The sequence below is a fragment of the Planococcus citri genome, chromosome 4 (genome assembly GCF_950023065.1).
Source record: "Planococcus citri chromosome 4, ihPlaCitr1.1, whole genome shotgun sequence".
In the NCBI taxonomy this organism is placed as follows: Eukaryota; Metazoa; Arthropoda; class Insecta; order Hemiptera; family Pseudococcidae; genus Planococcus; species Planococcus citri.
Window position 1 is genome coordinate 1875166 of NC_088680.1, and position 14997 is coordinate 1890162.

At 36.5% G+C, this 14997-nt stretch overlaps 2 protein-coding genes across 3 annotated transcripts; both read left to right on the forward strand.

Moving 5' to 3' along the window:
• The first annotated feature begins 1258 nt into the window (after window positions 1-1258).
• Window positions 1259-5461, forward strand: LOC135843870 (TAR DNA-binding protein 43-like). Of its 2 annotated transcripts, none has more exons than XM_065361909.1 (7): window positions 1259-2500; window positions 3412-3742; window positions 3831-3988; window positions 4145-4285; window positions 4415-4576; window positions 4668-4791; window positions 5166-5461. In XM_065361909.1, the coding sequence occupies exons 2-6, from the start codon at window positions 3505-3507 to the stop codon at window positions 4746-4748; spliced, it is 780 nt and encodes a 259-aa protein (XP_065217981.1). In that variant the 5' UTR covers window positions 1259-2500; window positions 3412-3504; the 3' UTR covers window positions 4749-4791; window positions 5166-5461. The 2 variants fall into 2 exon arrangements, with proteins under 2 accessions (XP_065217981.1, XP_065217980.1); XM_065361908.1 differs by having other exon boundaries at window positions 1263-2500; window positions 5163-5461.
• Window positions 5462-9639: 4178 nt separating this feature from the next.
• On the forward strand, window positions 9640-11810 carry heix (UbiA prenyltransferase domain-containing heix). The gene is made up of 2 exons (XM_065361387.1): window positions 9640-9895; window positions 10091-11810. Exon 2 carries the CDS (start codon window positions 10102-10104, stop codon window positions 11065-11067), a length of 966 nt encoding a protein of 321 aa, XP_065217459.1. The 5' UTR covers window positions 9640-9895; window positions 10091-10101; the 3' UTR covers window positions 11068-11810.
• Window positions 11811-14997: the final 3187 nt, after the last annotated feature.

The following is a 14997-nucleotide window of genomic DNA, read 5'->3' on the forward strand; positions in this document are numbered from 1 at the left end:
AACTGCAAACAGCACAGATCACTAGCCAATCACGTACCCTGACGCTAGCGCACTCTAGGGAGTGTGGAGTTCCGAATAGCCAACAAAATCGGCCAGTGGTCCATATTAGGCTACCATACCCTACCAACATATCGCCAATGTAGTTGTAGGTATTGCTAGTAGAGCAGGAAAATAACGTAAAAAAGTGAGAGCAAAAAGGAAAAAATCGGCACATAAATTTTTTCTTTGGGAATGTGTTCAGATGAACCTCCTGGCTTCTAAACTACCAAAAAAAAAAAAACGACCTTCCTAACCCTGGAGCCAATTTTTTAGGGGGCTAAAACCGGTTCCGATTTACGTTTTTTGCGATTTACTCTGAAAATATTAAGTTCACGAGAAAAACTACCATGACTAAAAATGTCCCCCTTCAAATTCTCGACAATTTGATACTACGTTTGATACCCATCCCTCAAGAGGGGTATCTAAAAAAAAGGCAGGGAAAGAGTAGGTGTTTCAATAAAAAAGTCAGTCCAATAAATTGATCAAAGTTACCACTTAATATCATTCGTTTTCGTTCAAATTTTTTTTACAAACTCTACTCACCCAACTATTCGGACTTCCACGTTCCCCAGAGGGCGCTAGCATTCGTGGTACGTGATTGGTCAGTGATATTCTGTGCTCTTAGGTGCTTATCAAAACGGGACTTTATATCACAAACTTCGGCGATTTCAAATTCGATGTTATATTTCCATTATTTCACATTGAATAAAACTAAATTTACGTATAGAGAATTGCTTTGCGATCGTGCTATCGAGTAAATGTTGTGGTGAATTAAAATAACACTTGCAAAGAACTTTAAATTCATTTAATCGTGCAACTTTGTTTCATCCTTCTAAGCTCACTAAAACACTGTAACTCGAGGTAATATTCATTATTCACAACATATAACGATACTAGAAGTCATATATTAATCAAAAACACTAAAAAAAAAACCACGAAATTTACGAAATTAATGAAATATCGTTGAAAATTAATATGAGAATGAAATCGCTGAAGTTTGTGATAAAAAGTCCCGTTTTGAAATGTAAACAACAAGAGCACAGAAATATCAACAGCCAATCAGAATGCGCGACGGTATCGCCCTCTGGGGAACGTGGAAGTCCGAATTAATCACACCACCATTGATTGGTTTTCAACCCTCCCAAGGGGTTGGAGGGGGATGCTTGGTTTTTCAAGTAACACACAACTGAATCATATATTTTGAAAAACGAATCTGGACATGCGATATATCGAATAGTATGTTTTCGAGGTCGCTGAATACGAATACCAACTTATTTTCTGGGTCCAACTCCTCAAAGCCCCTCTGGCCCTCTGTGCCCCAAAAAGGGGGTTAAAATTTTGAAAAATCGTGAAAAGTCGAGTGATATATCGAATGGTATGTTTTCGAGGTCGCTGAGTACGAATACGAACTTATTTTTTGTGTCCCCCCCCAATGTCCTTCTGTGCCTCAACAAGGGGGCCAAAATTTCAAAAAAATCATCAAAAGGTCGAGTGATATAAGTATCAAATGGAATGTTTTTGAGATCTCTAAGCACAAATATGAACTCATTTTTTGGGTCCCACCCCATAAAAGGTGGATGTCGCATACACTGACAACTCGCATCCATGGTAAATTCAACGTTTCGAAAAATCTGTAAGTTGGCAGCGGCTCTGCATTACCTAGATCTTGCATTTACTCTTGAAGTACCGTGGTTTCTTGTGATGACCATTTAAAACAAACGTAGTTGACGTACTCGTATGTAGAGTACAGAGATCGTTTCCTTTCAACGTTTATTCAAAGACGAACTGGAGCCTCGCATCTTAAAATTTTTAAATGTATTGTGGTGCCGTTTTTGGCACCCGGTGGTTTTTTTGGTGATCTACACATGGTTAAACAAAAGGTACCAATGTTTAGTACTATTAGTATTTCGGCCAGTTGCCGGAGGAGAAAAGAGTGGGGGACAAAGGAAGAGCAGGACAATAGAACAGTTTCCTAGAAGTAGGTAGCTAGGTAAGGAAATTTTGTTTTGGAATGAGATCGCGACCCAAAGGCGCGAGCTCCGCGTGACGCCTCAACAAGCAATGAATAGGATTAGGATTAGGAATGGAAGACAGACTATAACACTAAGTCATCACGCATGCGCAGAGCGAGGGCACTCTACTGTCTCCAGTCTGGAGTTCGCTTTTGTATTGTATTTGAAAGTTGAAACGGCTAGGTCAGTCGTCATGTCATCAACCATTGCACCACCAGCTTGATTCATTTTCATTTAAACCATTGCGGCTTACGCTTGCAGCCATTTCAAAGTGAATGTGAATTTGAATTTATGTATGTTTCAGTAATTCAGTACGAGTATGACTTTGATTAGTTGCGCATATGAATTTTCTTTTAAATTTTAGTTAAATAAAAAGAATTATAATTGAGTGAACACCTCGCGTTGTTTTCTGTTATTCGTGATAAAATTTTGGTCCTTCCTGGTTGAGTGTAAGTATTCGATTAAGTTTAATATTTAACTACACTACCGCAGTTTATTGCGAAAATCTTGTTAAAAATATGCGAAGTAGAGTTCTATCGAAGAATTGTTTCAAAATTCCTCGGCCAAGTTGAAAAAAATAAGATGTTAAATTCTATCACAATTCCTGACTTTTATAAGAATTTATGAATTTAACTGCCATCTTTGTTCATCTTGCTTGGGGAATTTCGAAAAAATTCTTCATCAGGGCACTAATTCACATCATTTTAGCGAGGATTTTGCAACAAAAAGAAAGCGGTAATTATATTTTAATGAAAATAATAACATTTTTTGTTCGTCCACTCAAGCACTATGGGTTAGGGGCATTATTTAAATAATACAAACATTTTCTTACTGTCTGCAAATTGAAGAAATCATCTCATTTTTGAACTAAAATGTACCAATTTTGAAAAATTCATCAAAAATAAGATGTTTGAATCATTCAAATGATTCCTAACCCATAGTACTCGAGTGGGCGAACAAAAAATGTTATTATGACCAATTTCCTGTCCTCAAAATTGAAGGGGCAAGCACAATTTGGAAATTCAAATTTGAGGCACTCGAAATTTGGAAATTTTTGAATCAGGGTCGCCCCTTCAATTTTGAAGATAGGCAATTGCCCATAATAACATGTCTGTTCGTCCACTCGCCGCAATATTATGTGTTAGGGACATCATTTGACTGATTCAAACATTGTTTCTTATTTTCGATGAATTTTTCAAAATTCGAAAATTTCCAGTTTTGCGGAGCACGAAGCGCCTTCATTTTACAAGATAGGCAACTTATCATGATAACGTTTTTTGTTCTTCTACTGGAGTTGCTCATTGCTCTATTGTGAAATTATTGCCCACGTTTTATTAAACACCCTGTATATTTTGTACAGTTGTTCGAGCCGTTTTCGGTAACGTTCAGAGATTTGCTGTATTCACCTTTTTGCCAGCTTGTCGCATAGTCAGCTTTTCAAATCGAATTAAATATGCAGTACGTACGTGTGATCAACGTCAAAGATTCAGAATCACAACCCATCAGATTTCCTTGCGAAGATAATGGAACACTCACGATTTCATCATTAGCAGCTCACTACCCGGGTGCTACCGCATTGAAGTATCCTCTTTCAAAAGGCCACAATCGTGTTGTAAGACTGGTAAACGGAATATTATATCCGCCGGAAAACGGCTGGGGAGACAGAACTTATCACGTTGTAATTCCGACATGTGCGTATTTTTAATTTTATCCATACCTTCAGCATTCCTTTCGCCATGTTTTACTATAGTCGTTTATTTACCTACGAATATTTTTCAGACAACAGAAAACGCAAGGCTGACGATGCTTTAGAAACGTCCGAGTCGAAAACTTTCAAAGAGGATACCGATTTGGTGGTGTCGGGGTTGTCTGGGGAAACGACAGATGAGAAATTACGGGACTACTTTTCTAAATTCGGCGAACTACAATTAGCGCAGGTAATACTCGAGTGATTTCAATGATTTCATTCGTACTTCTTTTAACTCTGATATTGGTATTTTACGAGTAGGTAGGTACCTACATACCTTTTTGTTGCATCGCGCATCGCGAATATCACGTGTATTTCGTTAACATCCGGTGTTCGCAATTTTTAGGTCAGAATCGATCCCATTTCGAAGACATCCAAAGGCTTTGGTTTTATAAGATTCGCTGATCAGGAAGCTGAAGTGCGAGTCACGTTGCAAAGACATCAGATCGACGGCCAATGGTGCGACGTACGGATTCCAGTTTCCAAGGTGAGCTTTTCGATGATTCTACACGTGCTTTGGCTTTTTTTTAAATCAATTTCTCGGTGCACTAATTTCTCGAACGACTGACGTAGTTAATTTCATTGGGTTAAATTTGTAATTCGATGTATTTTTTAGACGAAGAAAGAAATTGAGGCATTAGTTGCCTTAATTCGCGAACCGGAGGTCTTGGTTGATGTTTTGACCATAAAAATTCGCGCTCTTCGCAATAATAACCGCCAGGCTTTCGAGGATTCAGTGAAAGAGCGCAGGTTGCGACTGCAGGCTGAAGATAATTTGGTTAGTATAATACTCGTATTAATTCACTTTGTGATTATACAATTATACATTATGTACTTTTTTGCGAATTCAATACTGGCATAATTTTTAGGCCATCTATAAAGCAAGATTTGAAAGTTTCGAGAAGGCCCAGCGCATTCTTGTTGACGAGTATTTTGGAGCAAGCATCTAGGCTCTGGGTTGGATTTGTTTAATACGTGATTGTTTAAATGCAGGTTAGTCCAATCCTCGTTTTAATTTATTTTATGATAATGTATAACTAATGTAATGCGTTTTATGTATAATGTAAGTATAATTATATGAAGAGCTCTATTCCAAAGTGGGTTAAATCATCGGTTTTTTAACTTGAGCAGTACAAACGTTCGAGAAAGTAATTTTTTTCGAAACGCGACCTTTTTTTGTCCGAAGAGAAGAAAGGTACCTACACTGACTTTGTATGTATACTTCTCCTCGTCACTTCGGAATAGAACGAATTCAGCATCGAAAATTTAAAATAAAAAAATGACTCAACCCACTTTGGAATGTAGCTCTTCCTTTATTCATTCATCACTCTTCAATGATTCTATCTACCGACTTGATATGTTAGCAGAAATTTATGCAGACCCATTCAGCAAGTTATCATGGCAGACCACAGTCTTTTTGAAGTGTTACTGAAAGCTCAAAAATAGGAAGATTTTATGAGCCGTACTCAGTCGATTCCTGCGCTTTTGGAGGCTAATGAAATGAAAGAGAAAATCTAGTGAAACTAACATCTGTTTTTACTTAACACAGTAAGAAATGGAAGGATTTTATTAATGAAATGTAAACAAAAAACAATCAAGATGTGCGATGTACGTCATCATTGTTCAGTTCTTATATACGAAATATAGAAAATGTTTTCATTTACCTACTGTTTGATTTGTATGAACTGAAGTTCTTGTTTGAAGAAGTGCCTACATAATTAATCGACTGTAATCGACCCACTAAATGAACCCTCAAACTCATTAAAATCATCACAGAACTAGTTGACGAGTTGGTGTTCTGATGAGTAACTTGGCAATTTACTCTTTTTATAATATAGTTGCCTAATGGTTTTGAAATATTTCATCATCTATCAGTATTTCGCTCACAGTCTTATTAGTCCAGCATAATGACAATAGAAGTAATTGCACCCTCCCCCCACCCACCGATCCTCCGGGACAACTTTTTTCATAAAGGGGACATCTTAAGGAACATTTTAAACCAAACTTGCCCGAAAAAAAGTTGGCCTTACTTACAAAATGGCGGCAATTTTGATTGACAGGTCAGCCGAAATCGCCGATTTTGCGTTTCAATATAGGGCTTGCACGAAATTTTTCAAACCTTACGCAGGTAGATCGAAAGATCATGCAACAATTTATCACCTGTCAAAATTTCAAGTGCTAAAGTGCGTTTTTCGATTTTTGGCGAATTTTTGAAAATCTAATTTAGGCCAAAAAATGAGGGGAAAAATCAAAATTTTACCAAATTGACCAAGAAAACTGAAATTTGGGATATGGCCTATTTTCGACATGCCAAATCGATTGGAAACGGTTTCAACCCGTTTTGAGCAGTTCTGGAGCCTCCAGCAGAATTTTGAAACTCGAAATTCCCACAAAATTCCATCAAATAGGAGTTGTAAAGCTGAAATGAGGAGGTGGATAGCAAAACGCAATAACTCCAAAATTACGAAAATTGAGTTTGATATCTATCCTTATGTAAAATTCAACGGGAAATCCATTCCCGGTGTCAGATTTTGTCCATCAGTTGAATATCATAGCGCAATCGAGGAAAACAAGTCTGATTTTAGAGCTAAATGCATTGAAAAATGAGATTTTGTTTGCAAAACGCAATAACTCCACTACTTTTTATACATTTCAGTTGCGCAGATGTGGTAACACTGTTTTTTTTTCATCGGGTGGGTACTGAAAATCGTTGGGTAGGAGTTACTTGAAAAAATGGTGCTTTCGTTGCCACTCTCTGAATGCCATATCACACACAGGAATTGTTTGAATTTCACATTCCATTTTTTTAATTGTTTTTTATCGAAAATTCTCGATTAAACATCAATTTTTTCAAATAAAAAATACGTTTTTTTGCAGAAAAACACCAAAAAAAAAAATTTTGCGTTCAAAACGCAATAACTTTTTTTTCTTTTCCTCACTGTGCTTACCCAGGTGACCGAAATTTTGAAATTGAGTGGAAATTTTATTTGTGGCATCTTCCCCTTTCATTTGACACCAATTTCGGAACTCGACCCCCCACCCTTCCCCTCCTGACAATTTTTTCTAATTTCCCAAAAAAACCAAAAATGGAGTTATTGCGTTTTGCTATCCACCTCCTCAAATCTATTCTAAAAACTAATTTCAATATGCTACAAAGTACTGCAAGTGAAGTTCATGTCATTTTAGAGCCTCCAGCGACTTTTTTGAAAATTACTGGAGCCTCCAGAAGATTTTTGAAAATCGAAATTCTCACAAAATTCCATCAAGTAGTTGTAAAGCTGAAATATAATCTAAAAACTGAATTCAATACGCTACGAAGTCAACTGCAGGTGAATTTCAAGTCGTTTTGGAGACTCCAGCGACTTTTTGAAAATTCTCGAAGCCTCCAGCAGATTTTTGAAACTTTAAATTTTCACAAAATTTCATCAAATGGAGATGGAAAGCCGAAATTCTACTCTACACTCCAATTTAAACCCCCTCTGAAGACGACTTCAGGTGGGTTCAAGTCATTTTATAGCCTCCAGCGACTTTTTTGAAAATTACTGGAGCCTCCAGCAGATTTTTAAAACTCGAAATTCCCGCAACATTAATTTATCAAATGGAGTTGGCAAGCTGAAACCTACTTCGCAGACTACATGGTGGTTTCAAATGGTTTTGAAGCTTCCATCTACTTTGAGGAAATTTCAATTTTCCAAAGAAACGCCATACAACCTTTCAAAAAGTCGCTGGAGGCTCCAAAACGACTTGAAATTCTCCAGCTGTCAACTTCATAGCGTACTGAAATTAGTTTGCAGAGAGAATTTCGACTCTCCATCTCAGTTTGATGAAATTTTGGGGAAATTTCATATTTCAAAAATCTACTGGAGGCTTCAGTAATTTTCAAAAAAGTCGCTGGAGGCTCTAAAATTACCTGAACCCACCTGAAGTCGTCTTCAGTGTAGAGCAGAATTTCAGCTTTCCATCTCCATTTGATGAAATTTTGTGAAAATTTAAGGTTTCAAAAATCTGCTGGAGGCTTCAGGAATTTTCAAAAAGTCGCTGAAGGCTCCAAAACGACATAAAATCCACCTGCAGTTGACTTTGTAGCGTATTGAATTTAGTTTTTAGAATATATTTCAGCTTTACAACTCCAATTTCATGGAATCTTGGGGAAATTTCAAGTTTCAAAAATCTACTGGAGGCTCGAGTAATTTTCAACAAATCGCTGGAGGCTCCAAAACGACATAAAATCCACCTCCAGTTGACTTCGTAGCGTACTGAATTTTGTTTTTAGAATATATTTCAGCTTTTATACAATTTCATGGAATTTTTGGGAATTTCGAGTTTCAAAATTCTGCTGGAGGCTCCAGAACTGCTCAAAACTGGTTGAAACCGTTTCCAATCGGTTTGGCATGTTGAAAATTGGTTGTATCCTAAATTTCAGCTTTTTTGGTCAATTTGGTAAAATTTTGATTTTTCCCCTCATTTTTGGCCTAAATTGGATTTTCAAAAATTCACTAAAAATCGAAAAACGCACTTTAGCACTTGAAAGTTTGACAAATGATAAATTTTTGCATGATCTTTCGATCTACCTATATAAAGTTTGAAAAATTTCGTGCAAGCCCTATGTTGAAATGCAAAATCTGCGATTTCGGCTGACCTGTCAATCAAAATGGCCGCCATTTTGTAAGTAAGGCCAACTTTTTTTTGGGCAAGTTTGCTTTAAAATGTTCCTTAGGATGTCCCCTTTAAGAAAAAAGTTGTCCCGTTGGATCGGCGGGGGGGGGGCGTGCAATTACTCCTAATGTCATATGCCGGACTATATGGAGTGAAGGAAGAAGGATCCTTCAACGATGTACCTCTACCTAGTACCTACCATTTCATATTTGTCAACGAAGTCAATCACAAATGCATACCTACACTTCTACTCGTTTCTTCGCCTAATGTTTTGTTAATATACAATCTTAAGGAGTAAGATTCTTCAACTATTTGAGTTTTTTTGATGCGATTGAATGGGTATGTACCTTACCTATCTTAGCTCCATCTGGTAACCCATTTAGTTTGTAGAAGAAAAATTTCAAGTAATGGAAACTGGAAAGTAAAGAAACATATTTTGTTGATAGAAATCTGTAGTATCAGAGTGGACAAGTTTGGAACAGCTACCTAAGTGTTGGAATAGAAAAGTAGGGAAAAAAGGAAGAAACGTCATGTCATTCCATTCAGGTAAATTTTAATTTGTTTCAGATGCAAATTTGCAAAGAGGAAGAGAGGAAGGCGATATACCTACACCTACCTGGTTAAAATTCGGCGATATTCAAGACCGATTGACGATTACCTACATTACATTTTTATACTTGATGAACGATGATCTTCGCTCTTCGGTGATCGGTGAGAACAACTTTGATACTTTTTCCATCTCTCGTGTATTTTTTCTTGGGATAAATTTTAGCCTTGAAACTTGAAAGTAAAGCGATCAAGGTCGTGAAACTGAAATGAAGTTTAAACTGAATGAAATAATGAAATTAGAGAGACTGAAACTGAAAAAAGCAAAACTGATTTTCGGTGGTTCATTTTTTCCAATAAATTTGCTAAGTTGAAAATGAAAATATTACGAATTTGATGGGGGGGGGGGGAGTGGAACCAAAACTGAAAATATGAAGAAAGAAACTATGAAACTATCAAACTTGAAAGTTGAAAGTGTTGAACCTGAAACTGAAACTGACAAATGAGGAAATGACTTGAGTAATAAAAATAAAAATAAAAATGTTCGTTCGATAAAGATACGTAATTACCACGTATTTCGGTATTCCAATCAAGTGCCAGTAGGTACTGGTCCATTCAATTTTGATCTATGATCTTCGATTATCGCCCTATCGGAAAGATTTTGGAGAAGGAAAACACGAATACGAAAACAAAAATCTGTCGTTTTGTCAAAAAATCTCATTAGAAATGAAATTTATCCAACCAAAGAATTTACTAAAATTAATCTACTTCGAATGAGAACCCCTTCGACAGTTTAGTTCCAACGGATTAGAAATTTTACTGTTTCTTTCGAAGGTATTCATCATGTTCTTCTAATCAGCTCAAGACAGATTTTTGATCATCCATTGATAAACATGTAAGTGCTAAATGGTTATAATTTCGCAGTTTACGTGGTGATTTGAACATTCCTACGTTCCAATACTGTACCATTGCTCTCGTTTTGAGAATGTGTGTTTCACTGACTGCGGTGTAGTGAACGTAGAGTGTTGGATCACCAGACGAACCCATTTCAACTTTATATTAATTCGTCAATTGATCGTTACTATTGCAGCCTAATGAAACATGAAGAATCTCGCCAGCGGGAAATCTAAAGAAGAAAACGAATCTAAAAGTCAACTACAACCGATGAAGTTATCTTCGTACCTGATCGCTCTGCGACCGTGGTCGTGGAGTGTTTCGCTGATACCGACGTTACTCGGATGCACGATAGCTTTTAAACTGAACCCGGATAAAGATTTCAGTTGGATAATCATGATATTGACCGCATTGACGGTATTATGCGTCCACGGAGCTGGTAATCTGGTAAACACGTATTACGATTATGTTCGCGGTATCGACGGTAGAAACAGCGACGATAGAACGCTGGTCGATCATATACTTTCAGAAAAAGAAGTCGTTCCTTTGGGCGCGATTCTCTACCTGGTCGGTTCCATTACGTTTTTCTTGCTAGCCGCTCTGTCGCCGGCCAAAGTGGAACATTTGGCCGGACCTTTCTTCTGCGGATTATCCATATCGTTCTTGTACACCGGAGGTTTCGGTCTCAAGTATATAGCCTTAGGAGATTTGATTTTCGTCATCGTCTTCGGACCTGCTTCGGTCTTGTTCGCGTACGTCTCTCAGACTGGTAAATTCAACTGGGAGCCGATTTATTACGCTTTACCGTTGGCTTTGAATACCGAAGCTATTCTACATAGTAATAATACCAGAGATTTAGAAAGCGATAGTAAAGCTGGTATCGTTACGTTAGCCATTCTCATCGGTAGAACTATGTCGCACGTTTTGTACGCTTTTCTATTATTTACTCCTTATATCATGTTCGTCGTAGCGTCCATTAAATGTTCAAAAACTTTCCTTCTGCCGTTGATTACGCTATCGTGGGCGTTCCAAATCGAGAAACATCTCCGATCGACGGATAGCATGAAGAACGTACCTCGAGAAACGGCCAAATTGAATTTATTTTTCGGCTTTTCTTATATTATAGCTTTATTACTCACTGAAACCAATCGTCTTCCGTTCATTTTACGATAGCTCGATGAACTAGCGGTCATCGTAATCGAACTTATCATCACCTGTAATAATTGTAAGTTTGTAATTTTTCTTTCGTTTTTTTTTTTTGTACTGTACTGTGTACTTAACTTATTTGGTAACCTGTTTTCGATGTTTCTTGTACGTAATTTACGTAAATGTACTCGTATAATTGTACTTCAGTGATATTAATTGGTGATTAATTAATCAAAGTTTTTCTTCTTGTTTCCCTATACCTTTTTTCCTATTTCCCTGCCTTCGAATTTTGCGTATTTTAAAACGATTAGGTTATGTTGCGAAGGATTACCTATTTGAGATTTGATACGTAATGCATACGCGTTTTGTGCTATAGTAAATGTTGAGAGTTTTGCTCGATTCGATCGGTATCGCTACGCTTATATAATGTAATGTTATAAACGTGATTTTGTAAATCTCTCAGTATCCATTAGACGCCTAGAATGTGAATTTCAATATCATAATTTACCTACCGTTTACGAGAGAATTATATTTTAATGAAATATGTACATGTACAATTGGGTATTTTAGAATATTTTTCCAACTCTTGAGGTGCAGGTGTAATTTATTACTGAACGCACTGAATACTTGAGTAAGTGTTTTCAGTATTTTGGCCCACTATACAACCGGCAGATTCTATCTGTAATGTATTAAACCTTTTGTTTTTGTTGATAAATAGTAATTTTTGATTGTTTTCTTTTACATCGATTTTATTAAATAATTTCAACGTTTCGGTTTCAATAATTAACTATTTTACGAAGTAGGTAGTCTCGATGGTGAGCGGAAAAATGGTTTTCGATGGGCTGATTTTTCGAAAAATAGGTGCTCAATTTTCGGTTTCCAGCACCAAGTTTTTAGCTACAGTGATTATAGTCCGGCATATGACAATAGGAGTAATTGCACCCCACCCCCCCCAACAACCGATCTTCCGGGACAACTTTTTTCTTAAAGGGGACGTCCTAAGGAACATTTTAAAGCAAACTTGCCAAAAATAAAGTTGGCCTTACTTACAAAATGACGGCCATTTTGATTGACAGGTCAGCCGAAATCGCAGATTTTGCATTTTAACATAGGACTTGCACGAACTTTTTCAAACTTTACAAAGGTAGATCGAAAGATCATGCAAAAATTTATCACCAGTCAAAATTTCAAGTGCTAAAGTGCGTTTTTCGATTTTTGGTGAATTTTTGAAAATCCAATTTAGGCCAAAAATGAGGGAAAAAAATCAAAATTTTACCAAATTGACCAAGAAACCGGAAATTTGGGGTATACTCTATATTCGACATGCCAAATCGATTGGAAACGGTTTCAACCCGTTTTGAGCAGTTCTGGAGCCTCCAGCAGATTTTTGAAACTCGAAATTCCCACAAAATTCCATCAAATTGGAGTTGTTAAGCTAAAATCAATTCTAAAAACTAATTTCAATACGCTACGAAGTACTGCAGTTGAATTTCAAGTCATTGTAGAGCCAACAGCGACTTTTTGAAAATTACTGGAGCCTCCAGAAGATTTTTGAAACTCGAAATACCCACAAAATTACATCAAATAGGAGTTGTAAAGCTGAAATTTATTCTAAAAACTAATTTCAATACGCTACGAAGTACTGCAGGTGAATTTCAAGTCATTATAGAGCCTCCAGCGACTTTTTGAAAATTCCTGAAGCCTCCAGCAGATTTTTTAAATTTTAAATTTCTCCAAAATTTCATCAAACTGAGTTGGAAAGCTGAAATTCATTCTAAAAACTAATTTCAATAGGTACGCTAAGAAGTTTACTGCTGGTGAATTCCAAGTCGTTTTGGAGCCTCCAGCAGATTTATGAAACTCGACATTCCCACAAAATTCCATCAAATTGGAGTTGTTAAGCTGAAATTTATTCTAAAAACGAATTTCAATACGCTACAAAGTACTGCAGGTGAATTTCAAGTCATTTTAGAGCTTCCAGCGACTTTTTTGAAAATTACTGGAGCCTCCAGAAGATTTTTGAAACTCGAAATACCCACAAAATATCATTAAATGGAGTTGGAAAACCGAAATTCATTCTGCAAACTGATTTCAATAGTCTACGCTACGAAGTTGACTGCTGGTGGATTTCAAGTCGTTATGGAGCCTCCAGCAACTTTTTGAAAATTTCTGAATCCTCCAGCAGATTTTTGAAACTTTAAATTTCTCCAAAATTTCATCAAACTGAGATGGAGAGTCGAAATTCATTCTGCAAACTAATTTCATTACGCTACGAAGTTGACTGCTGGTGGATTTCAAGTCGTTTTGGAGCCTCCAGCAGATTTATGAAACTCGAAATTCCCACAAAATTCCATCAAATTGGCGTTGTAAAGCTAAAATTTATTCTAAAAACGAATTTCAATACGCTACGAAGTACTGCAGGTGAATTTCAAGTCATTTTAGAGCTTCCAGCGACTTTTTTGAAAATTACTGGAGCCTCCAGAAGATTTTTGAAACTCGAAATACCCACAAAATATCATTAAATGGAGTTGGAAAACCGAAATTCATTCTGCAAACTGATTTCAATACGATACGAAGTTGACTGCTGGTGGATTTCAAGTTGTTATGGAGCCTCCAACAACTTTTTGAAAATTCCTGAATCCTCCAGCAGATTTTTGAAACTTTAAATTTCTCCAAAATTTCATCAAACTGAGATGGAGAGTCGAAGTTCATTCTGCAAACTAATTTCATTACGCTACGAAGTTGACTGCTGGTGAATTTCAAGTCGTTTTGGAGCCTCCAGCAACTTTTTGAAAAATAGTATGACGTTTTTTTGGAAAATTGAAATTTCCTGAAAGTAGCTGGAAGCTTCAAAACCATTTGAAACCACCATGTAGTCCGCGAAGTGAATTTCAGCTTTCCAAATCCATTTGATAAATTAATGTTGAGGTAATTTCAAGTTTCAAAAATCTGCTGGAGGCTCCAGTAATTTTCAAAAAAGTTACTGGAGGCCCTAAAATTACTTGAACTTACCTGAAGTCGTCTTCAGAGGGTGTTAAACTTGGAATGTAGCAATGTAAATAGTATTTATTTACCTTGGAGTGTAGATGTAAATTTCAGCTTTCCATCTCCATTTGATGAAATTTTGTGAAAATTTAAAGTTTCAAAAATCTGCTGGAGGTTTTAGGAATTTTCAAAAAGTCGTTGGAGGCTCCAAAACGACTTGAAATTCACCTGCAGACTGCAGTATTTCGTAGCGTATTGAAATTAGTTTTTAGAATAGATTTCAGCTTAACAACCCCAATTTGATGGAATTTTGTGGTAATTTCGAGTTTCAAAAATCTGTTGGAGGCTCCAGAACTACTCAAGACGGGTTGAAACCGTTTCCAATCGATTTGGCATGTCGAAAATAGGGTATATCCCAAATTTCAGCTTTCTTGGTCAATTTGTTAAAATTTTGATTTTTTCCCCTCATTTTTGGCCCAAATTGGATTTTCAAAAATTCGCCAAAAATCGAAAAACGCACTTTAGCACTTGAAATTTTGACAGGTGATAAATTTTTGCATGATCTTTCGATCGGCTATTGTCATATGCCGGACTAATTATTAGCGCTCATTTCACTCATTTGAAAATTGAAACTGTGCTAGTGAAATTTAAGTTATTTATGCACCTATCGAAGCTAGATGATTATTGATTGCTAATTTATTTATTTTCATCCTTAGGGGTGGAAAGCTAAAGCTGTATTAAATTGATACGCAAATCTATTCAGATTTGTAAATTATATTGTGCTCAACTCAAAATCTCAAATTATTGAAAAAATTAAAATTTTCCATTTTCTGTTTTTGAAAAAATGATTCTGGGAGGATGCGAATTCGAAAGAACGATTTTCACCAGCATTAAATTTGAAAGAATCGCATCAACCAATGAGATCCAAGCTTTATGAAAAAGTAGGTAAAATGAAGCGATGTGATTGGTTCA